This window comes from Alexandromys fortis, unplaced genomic scaffold, assembly GCF_014885135.2.
Source record: "Alexandromys fortis isolate MF-2015 unplaced genomic scaffold, M_Fortis_MF-2015_v1.1 scaffold_318, whole genome shotgun sequence".
Classification (NCBI taxonomy): domain Eukaryota; kingdom Metazoa; phylum Chordata; class Mammalia; order Rodentia; family Cricetidae; genus Alexandromys; species Alexandromys fortis.
In genome coordinates, this window is record NW_026068194.1 from 96,994 (window position 1) to 117,205 (window position 20,212).

The following is a 20,212-nucleotide window of genomic DNA, read 5'->3' on the forward strand; positions in this document are numbered from 1 at the left end:
TAATATGATCAGAGATACAGTTTTAATTCAAAATAATACTTGTGAAAGCTTCAAGTGTTATTTAAATATAAAAGGTCTTCTTTGTTCTTTATTGTCAAGCCACTTTCCTAGAGACAACTACCATTAGTGCTTCTCAGGTTACCATTCTGACCCTCTGCTCAGTGCATACAATTATGCATGCACAGACATGGTCTTTTTAAAGAATGGTATAAAACTCAGCAATTTGGAGGAATTACTATATGTGTAATGTGGATGGAAGTTTAGAGTGATGGAAGAGTAGAAAAAGGTACTATCTGTAAGCCAGAGTGCTAGTTTTCACTGAACTGGTGGCTGGATCTCAGAATTTTCAAGATTTTGGAACCGTGAGAATTTCTATAATTTTAAAAAACTTTGAGAAATGGCAGGAACTTGATTTGGACTAGGGTAGTGGTAGTAGATATGGTGCAAACCTAGAATGTTGGGGGATATGCTTGGTGACAGAGTCAACAGAACATTCTGGGGAACTTGAAGAGAATTATAAGGAAAAAGAAGACTTGAAGGATGAGAGGCTTTAGACTAGGCGGCCGGTTACATTCACCAAGGTGGAGCCAACTGAAAGGAGAGCTGAATATTTAATAGATTCCATTTGGAATGCTTATAGTACAGACAGAACACATTGAGAAATCAGTACTGGTGTTACCTAGTTAGTGTCCAGATGATAAAGTAATATTATATGACAGTTATCTTGTTTTGGGGAAAAATGTTTTGATGAGAAGGTGGCCACTGTTAGAGTCCCAAAGAACCCTAACATTTAAGGGACAGAAAGAAGAATAAGAGTCCATGAGGGAGCATCTTCCAGAGAGTTTGTAGATGTCATGCCGGAGACCAAGAGAAGAGAATTATTTTTGAGGAGAAGTGAGTAGTCAACAGTGTCATCCTGCAGAAAGTAAGGACTAAAACGTCCACTCTGTGCTGTGGGAGTAGAAACCTGATTTCTATCCCATATGCCCCATATTAAGTCACTGAATCCTGTCACTGCTTTTGTTATTGTCTTTCCCTTTCTCAGTAGCACTTCTTTCCATTTTTTTTTAGTACTAGACCGTATACATAGTCTTCAAATTAATAGCAGTTTGAGCACCTACTCTCTCGTAGACTCTGTTGGAAATACAAAGACATGTAAGATATGATTTCTTTTTCAAGGAGGGGGAAGTAAAGGGTAAAGGGGAAGTAGTTTGTGCATCTACTATGTGCCAGGCACTTTTATGTATATAGCTCTTTGAATCCTCATAGCAATCCTGGGAGGTCAGTACTATGTTCCTTCCTTCCTTTTCACAGAAGTGGAAGCTAATTCTAAAAGCTTTCATGACTTGCGCAAAGTCATACAGAGGTAGCACTGTCATATAAACTAAAGTCCGTTTGACTTTACAATCTGTATGATGTACATTATCATGAATGGTTTTTGTCTATATATTATGAAATTGTATAAAAGTAGATAGCAGTTGGTTTAGGTAACAGCTTGGGGATAGACACAGGAAATAGTTCAATGTGACTGAGTTGACTAGCACATAAATTATATAGAACAAAATTGTTAGACTGTGAAAAAATATTCATGGTAAAATCTTAAATTATTCTTTCTTGAGGTTTTTAGTGCCTGGCAGAGAGTAGTTGCTTAATAAATGTTTGAATGAGTTCAGCTTATGGTAAGTGGGATTTTTGTCAGGCAAGGAGGACTTTTGGAGGAGGTAGGAATTAGTTTGGATTTTAGAATTACCTTTGAAAGGAAGAAGGAAAGGGATGGCACTTTGTAGCAAAAGATGGAAAAGGTAATGGGTTGTAGGAGGGAACCATTAAGCAGAGGTCGCAAACAGCCTATGTGCTGGAGAAGGCCGATGGTTGTGCTTTCTTTGACTTTGTGCATTGTTTTATAACAATTTGAACTTATAATCTCCTGTAAGTTTTCATAAAAATCTAGAATTCAAGCTACTACTTAAAATGTTGAAGATCTAGTAAACCTGAGCCAGTAGTAATTTTGCATGGCAAATGAACAATATTTGAGTAATTATCAACCTCTGTGAGCCCATGGTAGATGTTTACCATCACGTTTAGCTAGCTTAAATGGTATAGGTTTGCTCACATGGCCTGATTTAGCAAGTTTGCGACCCCTGAATGTGAAATATGTTGGGGGGTGGGGAGGTAGTAGGGTTGGGAGGACTATGAATAAAACATAATAGGTTGAAGTGAAAGGATTTGTTAATGGGAACTTCTGGGGATTATAAAGGTAGATTGGAAGCCAAAGTGAAGGACCATTAATTTGTAGGGGCCATTTAAAGTGTTTTGAATGGGGAGTGATATGTTCAAAGTAGTGTTAAGAAGATGAACCTTGCAGTAGCCTAGTGGATGATGTAAGTAAGGCTTTCTTGTAGTGTAGGCATGAGGTAATAAGGACCCTCCTTGATGTTGAATGATAGAGTATGAAATAAAGAATGAAATTAAGAGATACTAAAAATGATTCAAAGAGAATTGAGCATGGTCAGGTGAGTCAAAATTAGGAAAATCAATAAAGTCATTAACTGCTGAGGAAATCAGTACAGAAGTTAGTTTTGTTATGTTTTATGTTTGTTTTCTGTCTTTAATTTTTTTTGAGGAAAGTTGGAGAAAGAAGGTGGGGTTGGGAAGATCTGTTAAATGGTGTATGTCACTGTCTTGCGTGTTAAAACTTAACATTAATATTATAATTGGGGAATGTTTCTGCTTTGGGTACTAAACTACTGAAATTTAAAAATTACTGACACGAGGCAATCCTTTAGCTCAGGGTAGTGTAGGTGCCTACCTTGCCACTAAACCACATGACTAAGCTGAAAATTGCCTTCTTGTTATGGCTTTGAGCATTTCACTCCACTTTGGTCCTTCTAAACACCATGGGTTAGTGGGTTTTTTTTTTCTTTCTGATCTTAATGGTCTTTACTGCAAATACTAGATTTGTAACATTTATCTTCCAGTTGATGTAGAGCATTCTCATGTTCGATTTCTGGGAAACCTGGTTTTGAACCTGTGGGATTGTGGTGGGTAAGTACTATGGGCCTACTTGTTTGTGAAGCTGATAGCAATAATGATGTCATCTAGTATAATCAAGTACACCTAGAATAACTATTATATTCATAGATCCACTGCCTAAAAATATTTCAGAATTGTCAGTTGATTAATAAAGATGTGTTTTGTACAAGTTTGAAAATGCCCTCTACATAAGAGATATTTAAGTAGCTCCAATCTAAGCTCCATCTAAGTATATATAATATGGGATAGATCAGCCCTCTTTTGCAGTGGCGTAAATTAAATCTGCCTCAGGTTGATTGACACCAGTATTGAGTTGAGTTCTTAGCTATTTTTATTATACTAGACTGTTTATAGTCATTTTGGTAATTACTTCTAGGCAGTCTTATCACTTGTAGATTGCATTCTGAGCATATAATATCTAACCAAGTATATTATTGGTTAATTATAGGTATATTATTAGGAGAGTAAGAGAGCACTTCCTTTCATAATCAGTGCAATCATCAAAAATCCCCACACAAATGTACACTTACTATGCCTGTGTGCTGAGTTCATATACATCACTGTGCTGAAGCAGTGATAGTGAATGCATAGTGATTAAGAGCATAGGTTCTTTGTCTGGCATATGTTCAAAGTCTCTGTGCTGTAGCTTCACCTGTACAATAGAGCAAAATAACCAACTTGTTGGTTTATTATGATTAAGCAGGTTGAAATATATACAATATATACTGTAGTGTCTTACAAAATAGATATTATTGTCCGGTGGTTATTTCCTAGCTCTAAACATACAAAAGATGCTCAGTTAGTATTTTGACAGAATAATGTAAGACCTAAATACTCTTAAGAAAGTAATTCTTTTCTTGCTAGCACTTGGATTAATATCCTAGGATATAAATCTTCCCTCATTTTGATTGCTTCTAATTCTCTATGTCAACAGATATATCCAAGTTCCTTGCTTTTAGGTACTAAAATATGAAATTCAGTTTTGTAGTTCAAGTATCTGTTGTAACTTAGAGAATTTATGATTCTTCCAAGGTTGCACAGCTGTAATTAGCAAGGTGCAGGATTAGGATTAGAAATTTGTAAACACCACCCCATATACACTGCTAAATGATACTACTGTTTTGTTGATGTCCTGCTATTGAGATTGTTTTTGGAAAGTAGCACCCAACCTAGGAGCAGAGAGTAACATTCTGGTGAGAAGTCATCGTTGGAGTCATTTTCATATAGTTTAGAATATTTGACTGAAGTTATTCAGCAAATGTTCATTAAGCATTTACCACCCTTCTTTTAAAATCTGTGAGACAGTGGGAGATAATATTAGGGATGATCCTTGGCTGGTTGTATAGAGAATTGAACACTATTAATTAAAAACTCATCCAAATAAGTATAGTATTGCACTTGTGGTAAGTGTTGTAAATGACAGGGATGTGTTGGTAAAGAGCCTACAGTAAGTGAGCTGGCTCAAGGTAGGGATGGTTTCTATGAGGACATGTGGATTGGACAGAAATCTAAAGGAAAAAGGTGGGATTAATTAGATGAAGAAGTGAAAGAGTGATCAATATGTGTAAAAGACTCATGAGTTAAACCATCAGCCACTCAATAAACAGAAAGGTGTTTAAATTGAAAGGAGAGAGGCCAGGCATGGTGGCATGGTATACAAAGGTAGACTGATCTTTATGAGTTTGAGGCCAGCTTGGTCTACACAGTGAGACCCTGTCTCAAATACAACAGCAACAACAAAACAAAACATAAGAAGAAAGGCAAATAATTTTACAGGCTTGCAAGTTATGACTGAAATAGAGTAAGGTAGAGCTCAAGATGTTTGACTGTTCTTTGCTCTTTGAATTGAAGTTTAAGATTGTCTTTCTCTTGATCGAGCTAAGAAAATTTCAAGCAGTAGTGATTAAACAGAGGACTTGTTTACGATCTAGATTTTCTTTTCTAACAGACAAGACACCTTCATGGAAAATTATTTCACTAGCCAGCGTGACAACATCTTTCGAAATGTGGAGGTTCTAATTTATGTCTTTGATGTGGAGAGCCGTGAACTTGAAAAGGACATGCACTATTACCAGTCATGCCTTGAGGCCATTCTGCAGAATTCTCCAGAAGCCAAAATCTTTTGCTTGGTACACAAAATGGATCTGGTACAGGAGGATCAACGAGACTTGGTAAGAAACTGAAAAGGTGCTGTACCAAATGGTTACCATGCTTTGTAGACTTTCTTTATAAAAGTGTAGGTAAATTTGTAGCATTCTGTATTTCAGAATTAAGAAGATACGACCATGTACTTTTACTAAGTAACTGTTATCATTTAAAATATAGTTCACTACCTCTATTGTATTGTCACAGCTAAAAGAACCACCAGGGGTAAGAATGAGGAGAGGTGGCTCCTGTCACTGGACTGATTTCGGGAACTGCTATGCACCAGTTCAAGTGCTTCCCAGTTTGTCAAGCACTATTTACAGTCCCTCACAATTGTGCTGGCATGAATGAATTTGTATACACGAGTATAACTCAGACATGACCAAGAATGTTAGAGTAGGAAATATCAACCTTCACCTCAACAAAACCACATAAAACTAGTGACCTGTAATTCAGAGAACTCAGCGACTCAGTACAGAAGAGGTGTAGTAAAATAGGCAAATTCATAGGTAAGAATCTATGAGATCTGGTGCTAGAAATCAGGAACTAACCTTGAGCCCTCTGCAGAGGTAGTAAAAGTTCTTCACTGCTGAACCATCTCTCCGACTCCTTAATCTGTTATTTTAAAAATAATTTTAAGAGCCGAGGGTGTTACTTAGTGGTAGAGTGCTGCCCGGCCCATTTGATGCCTTGAGTTAAATCCCCAGTACACCGCAATTTTAAAAAAATACTTTTTAGCCAAAATTGCAATTTAAAAGCTAGAGCATTCCAACAAATGAGCTCCTTGTTGATGTTTCAATCACTTATAATTTCTCTTACAGTTTTTTAATTAGTCATATAAATACTTTCCAATATATATTAATGGTCTTTTAATATATATAGTTAGTATATTTTAAGTTAAAATACCTATATTTCTAAATAAATATTCTGAGAAAGTCATTAATTTCATTGAATATCAATTTTCAATTAATATTGTATTGTTAAACAATATGTTATAGTTAATATAAAATTAATATTAAATATAATTATTTTAAACAGAAGTTTCAAATAAAAATGACTATGTGCTTCTCAAAATAACAATTTCAGCTAAGATAAATATTTCTTTTTTTTTCTTGTTTTTTTTTTTTTAAAGATTTATTTATTTATACAGTATCCTGTCTGTAGGTCAGAAGAGGGCACCAGATCTCATGATAGGTGGTTGTGAGCCACCATGTGGTTGCTGGGAATTGAACTCAGGACCTCTGGAAGGGCAGTCAGTGCTCTTAACCACTGAGCCATCTCTCCAGCCCCTTCTTGGTTTTTTTGAAACAGGTTTTCTCCATGTACCTCTGAAGCCTATCCTGGAACTTGCTCTGTAGACCAGGTTGGCCTCAAACTCACAGAGATCCTCCTGCCTCTGCCTCCCAAGACCTGGTTTTAAAGGCGTGTAGCACCACTGCCTGGCCCTAAGATAAATATTTCTATGCATGTTTATGTATGTTTGAGTTTTCCAGAGAAACAGACCCAATCAGATGTGTTTGTTCATAGAAAAACAAAGGTGCAAACAAATGGGAGGGTATTTCATTTAAAGAACTAGCTCAGCTGATGCTGGAAGCCTCCTAGAAGGAATCTGGAACCTGGAGAGCAGAGAAGATAAGCTAGAGACCCGAAAATGAGAGTATTATACATAGAGGAGGAAGTAAAATATCCTTATTTTCAGATGATAAATTTCTGTACATAAAGACCCTAAAATCTCCACTAGAAAACTCCCAAGCTATAAGCACATTCAGCAAAGTAGTGGGATACAAAATTAAAACAAATAAGTAGCCTTCTTATACACAAAAGGAAAAGTTGATTCTTATACCAGTAGAAGAGTTGGTATTTTAATCATATCTAGTCCAGTAGTTGTAACTTGCAGTCAGAAACTTCTTAAGCATACGATACCCCACCTTCCAAGAGCCATGTCTTCTACAAAAACTGAATAAACAGTCTGAATAGAATTGCATCAGCATCTTTTCTTAGGTTGACCCACCCTCCTCTTTCATTCAAGAATTTCTGGATTTATAAAGTGGCGCAGATCTGGATACCAGTCGAGAAACTATGGCATTTTATGATTTGTGCTAGATTTTTGGTCATTTGACCTAAATTATTTCATTTATGTAGATCAAATAAGAATGTAGTAGATATCGCTTCTAGATCACTTATAGTAGCACCATGATCAGCTAGCCAAAGCTATAGGTTTCTGTGAGTTTGACCCTTCTCTTCAATAAAATAAGGGTACTCTCCTTGTTTTGGGGGAAGGGGGGAGTTCAAGACAGGGTTTTTATGCGTAACAGCCCTAGCTGTTCTGGAACTTACTTTGTAGACCAGGCTGTCCTCTAACTCACAGAGATCTGCCTGTCTGTACCTCCCGAGTGCAAGGATTAAAGGTGTGTGCCATCACTGCCCGGCTCTCCTTGTATTTGATGATGAAATATTTCCACATTGTTCTCATTACTATAGCACCCACTTTCCCTTTGTATTTAGGTTTCGCAGTTAAATGGTAGCAATTACCACTGTAAATTTTGGCCTACAGAGAAACGTGATCAGAGAGCAGGGAATGGAAGTTGGGGTTTCTACAAATTTGTTTCTCATCAACATTGTGTTCTGGAACTTCCCACTGTTGATGAATTGGTTATAAATGACAAACTTTGAGGACTGTGAACTCCCTATGTCATTAGATGCCTTCCTGGGTAGTAGATCAGTGCAGATCTGACATTTTAGCTTCAGTTAGTATAGGTTGTGTTTTGATTCGTTTCTCAGGCACTTACAAGAACACTTTTTTTACCCATTACCTACAAATCCTCTGCTTATTGGACCTGTATCAGTAAATTTGGCCTGAGTGAATGTTATGTCCCTTCCACTATATTCTACACCTTTAATATCTGTTCTCATAGTTATCTTTGTTTTTTATCTGTATGTATTAGAAATATCATGTGCTTCTTTTAGAGGCTAGACTAATCTTCATGTTCATGCTTTGTATCCCACCTTCAGGATACTTCTGACATTTGAATGTGTATAGACATAGAAGCAAAGGGGTTTGCTAGGAGTGAATCAGAACTCTCTTGTAGTTGCTTCTGAGGAGTCCATTTCAGTTTCTTCAGGAAAAGTTGGATTATTCTTAGATAAGAATGTAGTGGCTGTCCAATCTTCAGTCCACAGGCCCATCGTAATATCCAGCAGGCTTTTCCATGAAGCAGGAAATTTCAAAGACAGTCCAGTCACTTTCTTCTGTGTCCTGCAGAATGTTGTCTCTTACAAGTTCTTGATTAGTATGATTCAGTATCTGAATTTCTTATCACCCACAGACTCCCTTGAGTATTCTCATTTCTCCTTGAAATGACATCTTTAATTCTAACCTGATTAGAGAATTAATCTCAGTTACATCAAAATCAATTCAGAAAACTCATTTTTAAGATTCTGCTCTAACTCTTAGAATCTTTCTGACTCCTGAAGTAGATTCCCTGAGCCTTTGGTGTCAGGGGCAGGATTACAGACATCCCATATAGGGCTGAGTGTGCCAAAGTCTCTCAGTCTGGGTACCATGTCCAGTGTGGGTCTCTGTTAATTACTGTCTACTTTAAGAAGAAGCTTCTCTGAGAAGGGTTGAGTGATGCACTGATCTATGGGTATAACAATGTGTTTTGATTTCCAGGATTTATTTTATTTTGAGAGAGAACACAAGAGAACATGAAATTGAGTGTATAGGAAAGGGGATGATCTGGGAAAGGAGTTTGGAGGAAAGATTTGATCAGACTATATTATATGAAAAAAAATTTTGAATAATTAAAAAAGGTTTTACTCTAGAACCCACTCTTAGTATTAAAATCTTGTATTAAAGGTTCACCAGAGCAGCAGAATAACAGAATGTGAAATAGGGGAGAGAGGGTAGAAGTTGAGATTGATTTATTGAAAGCAAGTAGTTCAACTGAATGAAGTTTGGAGAGTAGGCCAACATAAAATTTCAGTGTTGGAGTAAAACGGCAGTGTAGACATGTCTAGAGATGGGTGTTTCACAGGACTGCCTCATAGTCTGGCTCTTACAATATTTCTGCCCCCTGTTCTGCAATGTAGAGTAGATGGATGCAGGTGTTGTGATGTAGAACTATCCATTGGGGCTGGACCCCACAAGATTTGTTGGGCTCAGCATTGTGTCTAGTTGTTTTCTGTGATGTTCTTCATTTGCTATTAAAAGAGGCTTCTTTGATGAGTGGTGGTGGCTATACTTATCTGTGGGTATAAGAAGTAAGATTTAGAATGTAATAGGGAGGGGGCTGGAGAGATGGCTCAGTGGTTAAGAGCATTGCCTGCTCTTCCAAAGGTCATGAGTTCTATTCCTGGCAACCACATGGTGGCTCACAACCATCTGTAATGAGGTCTACTGCCCTCTTCTGGTCTGCAGATATACACACAGACAGAATATTATATACTGTATACATAATAAATAAATTTAAAAAAGAATATAATAGGGAATTAACATTTCTAGAAAAGTAGTAGATTCTCTTCTAAGATCCATGGCTTTACTAATCCCTAGAAGTTGACTAGATTTCTAGTACCAGGCATGATTTCCCACTTGTTGGACATTAAGTCATATTAGACAGCATTTGACTACCTAGTATAAAGTGGTTAGCCCTGAAATAAAATACACACAGACAGCAAAAATGAACTCAGGACAGGCAGTGGTGATGCAAACCTTTAATTCCAGCACTTGTGAGGCAGAGGCAGGCATATCTCAATGAGTTTGAGGCCAGCCTGGTTGACAGTACATGTTTCAGGATAGTCAGGACTGTAATATTAGAGAAACCTTATCTCAGAAAACAAAACAGAATGGCCGTATTTATATATCCATGCCTGTGTGTGTATGTGACAATAAATACCAAAGAAAAGACAATCAATTTAAGAAGGGGGACAAGAAAGGAGTGAAAAGGAGGAGACTTGGGAGCATCTGGAATAAGGAAAGGGAAGAGGAAAGGCAATGTAATTAGATTTTAAATTAAAATGTAATTTAAGGGCTGGAGAGATGGCTCAGCGGTTAAGAGCACTGACTCTTCTTCCAGAAGACCTGGGTTCAGTTTCCAGCACCTATATGGCAGCTCATAAATGTCTATAACTCCAGAATCCAACACCTTCCGAGAGATATATATGCAGGCAAAATACCAATGCACCTAAAATAAAAATAAATAATTATAATGTAATTTAAAAATGAAAGTATGTGTATACACCCATACTAGCAATTCACCCACACAAGGAAACATCTTGAATATACATGTTTTATATAACTATTTTCTCTGTATATGTGTGGATGTGTACATAGAAACAAATCCTAGCTGGCTAGAGCATAGTTGTTTGTATGGGTTATATATTTGTTGTAAATTAAGTATACTACACATATAAATATATGTATTTGCATATATGTATGTAATTAGAGAATATTTCTATAATGGAGAACTAAAACGTTTTAATTTACAAAATAATGACCTAGATTTGGCAGATTTGAGGGTGTGTTTATGTGTATGTGTATATATGTGTGTGTATGTATGTGTGTAAAACATATGCTATATGTACACATAATGTATCATACAGAGTTATCTGTATGATAAATTTAATTTTCTAACAGTGCTCTCAATAAATATTTAGCAAAACTAGGATAAGTCTGAAGAAATCTAGTAGCCATTAGCACATTTGTACTCTTGTTTGAGAAATAATAATACTGATGGTTCCTATGAAGACAGAGTAAGGGTCCTTGTCAAAATATGGTAAAATAATTACACGTCAGATTTTGTAGTGAAGGAGGAGAGCTGTTCCATGCTGATCCATTTATTGGATTTTTTTAATTCAGATTTTTAAAGAAAGAGAAGAAGACTTAAGGCGTTTATCTCGTCCATTAGAATGTTCTTGTTTCCGAACATCTATCTGGGATGAAACTCTGTATAAGGTGTGTATGATTCCTCCATTTCCTACTTTTGGAGCATGAATAAAAGTTAGAAGGATATTAACAAAACTAAAATATTTAAAACTTTCATAGCCATCTAGATTTGTTGTACTAAAAAAAAATAATCTTTAACAAATTGTTCCAAGAACATCAGAGTTAACATCAAAAAGAATTGTATTTTAATCTTAGGTTGGGTTGACATTGTTACCAAGTTTGCCAGTTTGAATATGATTAACCAGCTACTGTTCTTTGTCATAGCAAAAATGTTGCTTAATATCCTCCATCCAAACCGGGCAGTGGTGGCGCACGCCTTTAATCCCAGCACTCGGGAGGCAGAGGCAGGCGGATCTCTGTGAGTTCGAGACCAGCCTGGTCTACAAGAGCTAGTTCCAGGACAGGCTCCAAAACCACAGAGAAACCCTGTCTCAAAAAACCAAAAAAAAAAAAAAAATCCTCCATCCATTTTGACCTGCTGTGGTCTCAGAGATTATTTTGGTATCTAATATGCAGGTATTTCTACATGCTTATGGTATAAACTAATCTGCCTAAATTCAGATAGCAATGGAAGAAAACCATTTAGTGGAGAATGGGAGAAGTGAATTTTAGAATGAAATATGATACATGTAAAGTATATTATAACTTAAGCTTTCAGGCCAAATTGGAGACTAGCATTCATCCTTCCTTGGTAGCATTGCTGGAATGAGTATCACACTGCTTGCAAGTCTAGAGGTTATCTCAGTAGTTCTGTGGATGAAGTTGAAGTTACCTTAGTGGTACATAGTCTCCTGCTTCTTCCAATTGTGTTGCATACACGTGGTTTAAAGATTGATTATTTCTATATCCTCATGTGGTCAGACCTTTCCTTCAGGCTGCTTCTGGTGTACATTGACAAGTGTGACGCTGGGTGGCAAAGGATCCTTCTCTGTCACTGGTAGCTAGAGCTTCAGTTTCAACTCGTCTGACACATGTCTACAACCAGATACACAGAAACCTGACTTGCCAAGGAGAAAAGCCACTGGACTTTTAAAAATAGCATTTGATTTTTTTAACTAGTTCATTCTTCCCCAGCCTGATGTTGACCCAGGCTCACTCTAATTACAACATTTTGAGAAACCTGTCTTGGAAGTACTGTTCCAGATTAACATGGGCCGAATTTCTCTCAAAGCCTTATTCCCATAGAACAGGTAACCGTCAATAAGGATGGACATGACGCACTGATAAGAACCAGCTGCGGTGTGAAGGATGGCTATACATAACACGACCAAAGACAATTGGCTAATCACAACACTGCTGTGAGTGACAATGTCTCTGCTGTGGTTAGCTTTGGTGCCTTCTCCAAGGTAAATTCAGCAGTGACATTAACACCAACCTGGGAACTTGGAACACTATGCCTAAGTAGTAAAACTAATTGGAACAGAGACATGGCACTACTGCTATCTCTTACATCAATGTTGCATAGAACTGACTTAAATTTTGAGATTGTTTTATTCGACAAGCATTCATTGTCTATCTATTGGATGCTGTCACATTCACAAATGGCTAAGATAGGTTCCTGACGTCTTAGGAGGAGACAGAAGAACAAAGTACACCTAACCAGAAGAATAGTAAGAGTAATGGAAGTGTTCTAACAGAAGTATGAACACAAGCACCTGAAGAGGATTCTCAGAGGGTGAAACTAATCTCGTATGCATGCATGGGTCATACTCCCGGATTAACTCAGTTTCAGGCAGTCACACGATAGACTTTTGAAAATTCAATTGAATCAGTAATTTTTACAGATGTGACCAAACATTTGAAAATTATAATCCCAGTTGTTTCTTGCATCATGACTTGTTATATCTTTGAAGGGAGGGGCTCTAATAACGACATTTTGAGATACCTGTCTAGGAAGTACTGTTCCAGAGTCTTTGTGGCTTTGATACCAAATTGGCTCTTGAATGTATGCAGAATATAGCATTATTTCTTCTTTTAAAGCTGTATATAATGTTGGACTTCAATATTTGTTGAATGTCTGGGTTAGAATGGCTTTAGCACAATAGATCATACTTTGCAACTTTTCTCCTAAGGCTGCATGATGGTACTAAACTACCTGTTTACTCATGGAAAGACATTTCTCCAGCATTTCTCAAGTGTTTGAACTCTAAAAATTCAACTCAAGGATACAAATCAAGTATTAGGTTAATTTGTTTGATTTTTGTTATATTTAACATCTGTATTTGTTTTGGACTCAATTACCATTGTACTTTGCTGTCTGTGTCTTGTAGGGTACTTACTCATTTCAAAGGCCTAGAACTCTCTATCTGTTAGTAATAGTTGATTGTGCTTCTGTCCTGTTAGGCTTGGTCCAGTATTGTTTATCAGCTGATTCCTAATGTTCAGCAACTGGAAATGAACCTGCGAAATTTTGCTGAAATTATTGAGGCTGATGAAGTACTTCTGTTTGAGAGAGCTACCTTTCTGGTAAGGACTTTCTGCTCTACAGATGTATTTCAAGCAGTCTTTTTACATTCAGAGGACAGGATTTTACTACTTTTAGGAAGAACCACCCCCTTTTACATCAGCATATATGGTCTTATAAAGCTTTACTGTTTGCAAGTGGTTGTGGAAAAAGTTCTTTGGTAAGTAACCTTTTAATAATTAGTAAAATTTAGATTTTTGTAGCTATGCCTTATTAGAGATTTAGATTAGTTCTACTAATAACTATTTAACTATGATAAAGGAATCTTATTACCTACTGAGCTTTATTAAGAAATACAGTGCATTTTTCCTTTTTTTTCTTTTTTTTTAATATTTATATATTTATTATGTACACAATATTCTGTCTGTGTGTATCTCTGTAGGCCAGAAGAGGGCACCAGACCTCATTACAGATGGTTGTGAGCCACCATGTGGTTGCTGGGAATTGAACTCAGGACCTTTGGAATGGCAGGCAATGCTCTTAACCACTGAGCCATCTCTCCAGAGATGCATTTTTCTTTTAAGAAAATTCTTTTCCCACCCATTTATCAAAAAGATTGATACAGTATGAAAACTTCTAACATGTAAAAGGCTCAGTGACTTAAGAGTTTAGATTGAGAAGTGGAGCAGGTAAGAGAAATATTAATAGTACCACTTTTCTTATAAATTGAATTTAGCAATGATATCAGGGTATGCTATAGAGGCATGAGTCAGTGATACAAAAATCTATATTATATATATATTTTAAAGATTTATTTTTATTTGTTGGGGGGGGGGCTGCCACTTATGTGTTGGGTGTCCATGAAGTCTGGAAGAAGATACTCAGATTTTTTTTTCTTGGAACAGGTTTTCACTGTAGCTTTGGAGCATGTCCTGGAACTAGCCCTTGTTGACCAGGCTGGCCTCGAACTCACAGAGATCCCACCTACCACTGCCTCCCAGTGCTGGGATTAAAGGTGTGTGCCACCACCGCCCGGCTGGTGTTCAGATTTCTTGGAGCTAGAGTTACAGGTAGTTATGAGCTGCCTGGCATGGATGTGGGGAACCAAACTTTTGTCCTTTAGAACACCAAGAAGCATTCCTAATCACTGAGCCATCTCTTCAGCACAGTGAATACATTTGGAAAATAGTAGTGGTCACTGGGCAGTGGTGGGACTCACCTTTAGTCCCAGTTCTAAGGAAGCAGAGGTGGTAGATGTCTGAGTTCAAGGGCAGCTTAGTCTACAGAGTGAGTTCCAGGATACCCAAGACTATGAAGAAACCATGTCTCAAAAAAACCAAGGAAAGTAATTGTAAAAGCTAATTTGACAGACACATTTCCTGAATAATTGGTAATAGACTCATTTAACGTACCTCTCAAAGTAGCTCCCAGTGAATAATTTAGCTTTTGATCTTTACCAGTGCTAGGTGAGTTTAGACAAAATGATTTAGTCATTTTGTGTTTGTTTCTTCTTCTGTAAAACCAACATATACTGCTTATATCATAGATTTCTTGTGCGCTTTAAAATGGGACAGTGTAATGGTAAGCAGCCAGCACAAACCCTGACATTTAATTGGGAGCAAAAGAGAATATATGCATGTACTTCTTCTATCTTTGGTATAAGAATTATATTTCAAATATTTAACATCATGTCAGAATTTTCATGTCAATGTTCTTTTGGCAAATGAGGTGGATTTTCCTCTGCTAGAAATTTGCAACGTATTTTCAGCTCTTAGGGTACTTGTGGTTTATTAAAATTGAAAAGTATTTTTACCTGGTGTGTGTATTTGTTCTGAGTATATTAGTTTATGTCAATACTTAGTCAGTACTTGGGATCATCTAGTAAAGGTTTTTAATATGATTCCAACAGCCACTTGCTAAAGGCTTCTTCACAATTATCTTAGAGACAGCCAAGAGCAGCTAGATAATTTTATTTTCTCTTCATTTATACCATTTTAAGTCAAAGACCATCTTGTGATATGTTAATAAGCTAAAATTTAGTGATTAAGATAATTGAGAAAAGCACCGAATGCTCCTTGACTAGGATAAGGTATGCTCTGATAAACTCTTAACTTGAAAACCTACCCAACACTATATCTTAGCAATGCTGCATATGCTCCAAAAATGATCCCTTCTTTATTCTTATAATCTTGGAATTCACCTTCATAGATCGGGACTTATGGCTCACTAGTGCTGTTCAGTATTATAAAAGAGTATTGTACAATATGTGTACAGATACAGTATATGTACAGTATATTCCAAGCCTGGAAAATTCAAAATATGATTTCTATGGAATGTGTATTGCTTACCCACCATGATCAGTCAAAAGTCATATCATCATGAGACAAAAATCATTTCTGGAGAACATACAAGTTATCTAATAAACATAACAAAATGATCCTGTTTATGTTACCTAAATGAATATGGAAATTGTTGACAAGGATGTGGGACAGAGAGGGCAAAAAACAGGATGCCAGGTAACAGCTCACTTCTTAAAACCAAGATGACTAAAGTGCTAATAGATGTCTATTTTAATTAGTAACAGAGGTGTGGGTATTTGCATGGATTCAAATCACAATCTCTCTCTTCACAGGTCATTTCTCATTATCAGTGTAAAGAACAGCGTGATGCCCACAGATTTGAGAAAATCAGCAACATTATTAAACAGTTCAAGCTGAGCTGTAGGTAAGAGACTTTAAATGTTAGCTGTTAATTTCTGGGTAATATTTATCATTTTTGAAATTTAAAGAATTTAAATTGACTGTACATCTATGTTTACAATAGTTTGCTTAGTCAGATAAATGTTGAGTTCTAAGAGAACCTACAACTGACTAAAGAGTAGTCCATTGTCTTTTTAATATAAGCATAATAGTCATATTTTGAACAAGAAAAGTTCAAAAAGGGCAAGTATAGTATGTTCTTCATGGGAATTTCAGAGAGGAAGTTACTAAATTCAGGAATTTTAAAGAAAAATAACCCAAATCCATGTATTCTGTGACCCAAACTTGTACAGAACCGTATAAAAATACTTGTCAGTGATGATGGCACACACCTTTAATCCCAGTACTCAGGAGTCAGTCATAAATGGATCTCTGTGAGCTTGGGCCAGTCTGGTCTACAGAATAAGTTCCAGATGGCTAGGGCTACATAGTGAAACCCTATCTTGAAAAACAACACAAAACAAAAAACTCAAGTATCCTTTTGAGATATTCGATACCATTTAATAAATAAAAGTAGAGAATATCCAGCAAGGTTTATAAAAGGAGGGGGGAACTGTGAAGGAGAAAAGCCTGGGCTTTTAAAAAAAGAAAGAACACTGTTGCTAAGAAGGAAATAGGGTGAGACTATCACCAACATAAAGTAGAACAGGTGAAAAGTGTTGGTATAGGAGAAGTGAGAGGTATTGAAAAGAAATAAGTTGAGTTGAGATTGAAATAATTATCTTCAGTAGAAACAGTGAACAACTATACCAGAATATAGCACACTGCCTCCACTGGGATAAGGGCACTGATAATACCAGGAAGAAGCTGTCCAAATCTGAGCATGGGTGTCAAAGGAACAGTTATCTGGAGATAGACAAGCTGAGGAGACACAACTAGGCACTGGATACACCATGAGCATTGATTGAGACTACCAGGGATAGCAAGGTAGAAATGCAACAAGGGAATATGGAGCAAGAGTCCCAGAGTGACTAACATGGAGTAACATAGTAACAACGTAATAACACAAAGGAATTGTGCTGGACCTAGCATGCTGTTATAGATGGACACAAGTATATTCTTGGGCAATATGTATGGGTCATTAGCAAATACATAGCAGGGATCTGGGTTCGAAGATGGATCCTATGACAGAAGAGAATACAAGTATAGAACCTCATGGAAACTGGTCAGCAATAATCCAGTATCAGTCAGTAGCTGCCAGATGGATTGTTTACGATGGGAAAACTTTTAAGAAAGCAAGTACAATACAGAAACACCTTGCAACAGGGAAGACATGCCCATAAAATGCATTTAAATTTCAGGCACTAACAGCTGTCTCTTTACCTACAGAAACAGCTAAAGGAACCCACCAAAGTGGAGAGGAACTATATTCATCCCAAAGGAAGAAATACTAACATTATAATAATTGTTGTCTCATTTTAGTTATTTTATGTTATATTTAGTTAATTATGTTATATTTTGTTAATTTACATGCTTGTATTTTAATTATTTTTGTTTTCATTTGTATCTTGCAAGAATAAGCTTTTATGACAGTCTTTACTTTTTCTGTACCTGTTCTCTATTGTTTCTCATACCTGTAGCCCTGTACTTTCCCTTTATTATACTTTATTCTTTCTTTTCCCTTTTTCATACCTTTTCCTCTTTTTACTTTTTAGTTATTAAATACCTTAGCTATAAGCAACTAAGGTACATTTCCCCACAGTACCTTAGTCCCTCTGTCTTGAACCTTAAGGACAGAAGTGAAGTATATACCAAGTAAAGGCAGCTCACCATGATGACTCACATAAAATAACCAAACCAGTAAGAAAAGAAAGAAATAGGAAAATTAGAAACTACACCCAACAGATACAAACACAACAAAGCATCACTAGAGAGAGAATGAACCGCTGTGACACTGTGTTCATGTGTACAGATGCACACAGTTTCTCCCTACTGGAAACCAAAGATATTGAAATACCAGAAATTTAGAAAAGGACTTCAGAGTACTGCTTTAAAAAATAACAGTACTCAGTACAATGGTGTACGTTGAGGTCTTAGAAAAAGGCGAACAAGCTGGGCGGTTGTGACACAGCTTTAATCCCAGCACTCTGGAGGCAGAGACAGGCAGAACTCTGTGAGTTCAAGGACAGCCTGGTCTACAAGAGCTAGTTCTAGGCCAGGCACCAAAGCTACAGAGATGGAGGGAGAGAGGAGAGAATAACCAAATCTTAAATTTAAATAAATTAAATTTATTAAAGTAGGAGGCAATAAATAATACAAATCAGGGCAGAAGTTAGGAAAATGGAGACTAAAAGGTAAATACATAGAATCAGGCAACAAGATGCCTCCTTATAAGGCTAAACATGACAGATAAGCCTATAGCTAAACTAAACAGAAGAGAAATAATTAATAGAATCAGAGCTGTGAATGGTGATGTTGCAGCAGATTCTAGTTAAATCTAGGAAATTATTAGGGAACACATTGAATACTTATATTAAAAAATCCCCCGAAAAACCTGGAAGACATGGATAGATTCCTAAATATCTATAACCTACCTAAATTCAGTACAAAAGGTATAAATACCTCAGACCCATATCATGTAGCTAGACTGAAGTACTAATTAAACATCTCTCTCCACAAAGAGGCCTAGAACCAAGTGGATTACTGAGTTTTACCAAACATTTAAGAAACAGGTAAATCTAATACCTAATAATCTGTCTCATGAGACAGAAAGGGAAGGAATACTACCAAATTAATTCTATGAAGGAGTTATGTTGTTACCATAACCCAATAAGGGCACACCAGAAATAACCCAGATCAATTTTCCTGATAAACATAGATGCAAAAACTCAACAGAGTACTTGAAAACTAAATTATGGAACAAAGACTATATACCATGGCCAACTTGCTTTCGTCCCACGGATTCAAAGTTGGTTCAATGTATGGTACTCAATAAGTATAATATAATACATAAATGAACATACGGATAGAACGCATATTACTAGATGCAGGACAGGCTTTTGACAAGGTTTAGCAATTTCTCATGATAAAGGCCTGATAAAACTAGAAATAAAAATAATGTATCTCCCCAGATGGTGGCAGCACACGCCTTTAATCCCACCACTTGAGAGGTAGAGGCAGGCCAATCTCTATGAGTTTCTACAGACAGGATTGTTACACAGAGTGAGTTTCTGGACAGAAAGAATTGTTACACAGAGAAACCCTGTCTTTAAAAAACTGTAACTCTACATAATAAGGGTTATGTGTGTCAAATCTGTAGCTAATCAACATATTCAACAAATTAACAGGATACTAAATGAGTATTAAAGTAGTAGTCATTATATAGACTGAACAGGTTGTATTTTTATATTTAGGAATACACACCCGAGAAAAGGAGATGTGTAGATAAATAGAATAGATGATACAAAAATAAACACTACTACCACAGGCCCCTAATTTTGGCAGAAATGTCAGAAGTAAACACTAGGGAAAAAAGATAACTTAGTTGCTTCTGGGGAAAACCATCTAGATATTCACATGTAGAAGGATAAGAGTAGACCCATATCTCCTGCCCTGCAGAATAAAAGTGATCAAAGTTGTTATTGACCGGAAAGTCTAAAACAACTAGATAAAAATAAGTGCAAAATAGTTCAAGATATAGGCAAGGACTCTTCTCAAAGCAAATTTAGGTGCTCAAGAAGTAATCCCAAGATTTTTCAAGTGGGATTATATGAAATTGAAAAATTTCTATATCACAAAGGTAACAATCAGCACATTGAAAAAACTTTACAAAATCTGTCAGATTAGATTATGAATATCTAGAATCTATTAAGAACTCTAAATCTAAAAAAGTCTCCCAATCAGTAAATGGCAGATGAATTACATAGTTATCAGAAGAAATGTATATGACCAATAATTGTTTGACTAATATTATTACCTTAGTCATGA

The 20,212-nt window shown here is 36.5% G+C and overlaps 1 protein-coding gene across 2 annotated transcripts in view; it reads left to right on the top strand.

Annotated features, from left to right (window-relative positions):
- The window catches only part of Rragb (Ras related GTP binding B), a 39,095-nt gene that overhangs the window by 8,561 nt on the left and 10,322 nt on the right, over window positions 1–20,212 (top strand). Inside the window, exons 4-9 of one of the 2 annotated variants that reach the window (XM_050129669.1) lie at window positions 1,072–1,155; window positions 2,979–3,045; window positions 4,982–5,204; window positions 11,036–11,131; window positions 13,466–13,588; window positions 16,159–16,250. In XM_050129669.1, the coding sequence (XP_049985626.1) occupies window positions 1,072–1,155; window positions 2,979–3,045; window positions 4,982–5,204; window positions 11,036–11,131; window positions 13,466–13,588; window positions 16,159–16,250 (685 nt within the window). The remainder of the gene's footprint in view (window positions 1–1,071; window positions 1,156–2,978; window positions 3,046–4,981; window positions 5,205–11,035; window positions 11,132–13,465; window positions 13,589–16,158; window positions 16,251–20,212) is intronic. The other variant, XM_050129670.1, reaches the window with a different exon arrangement.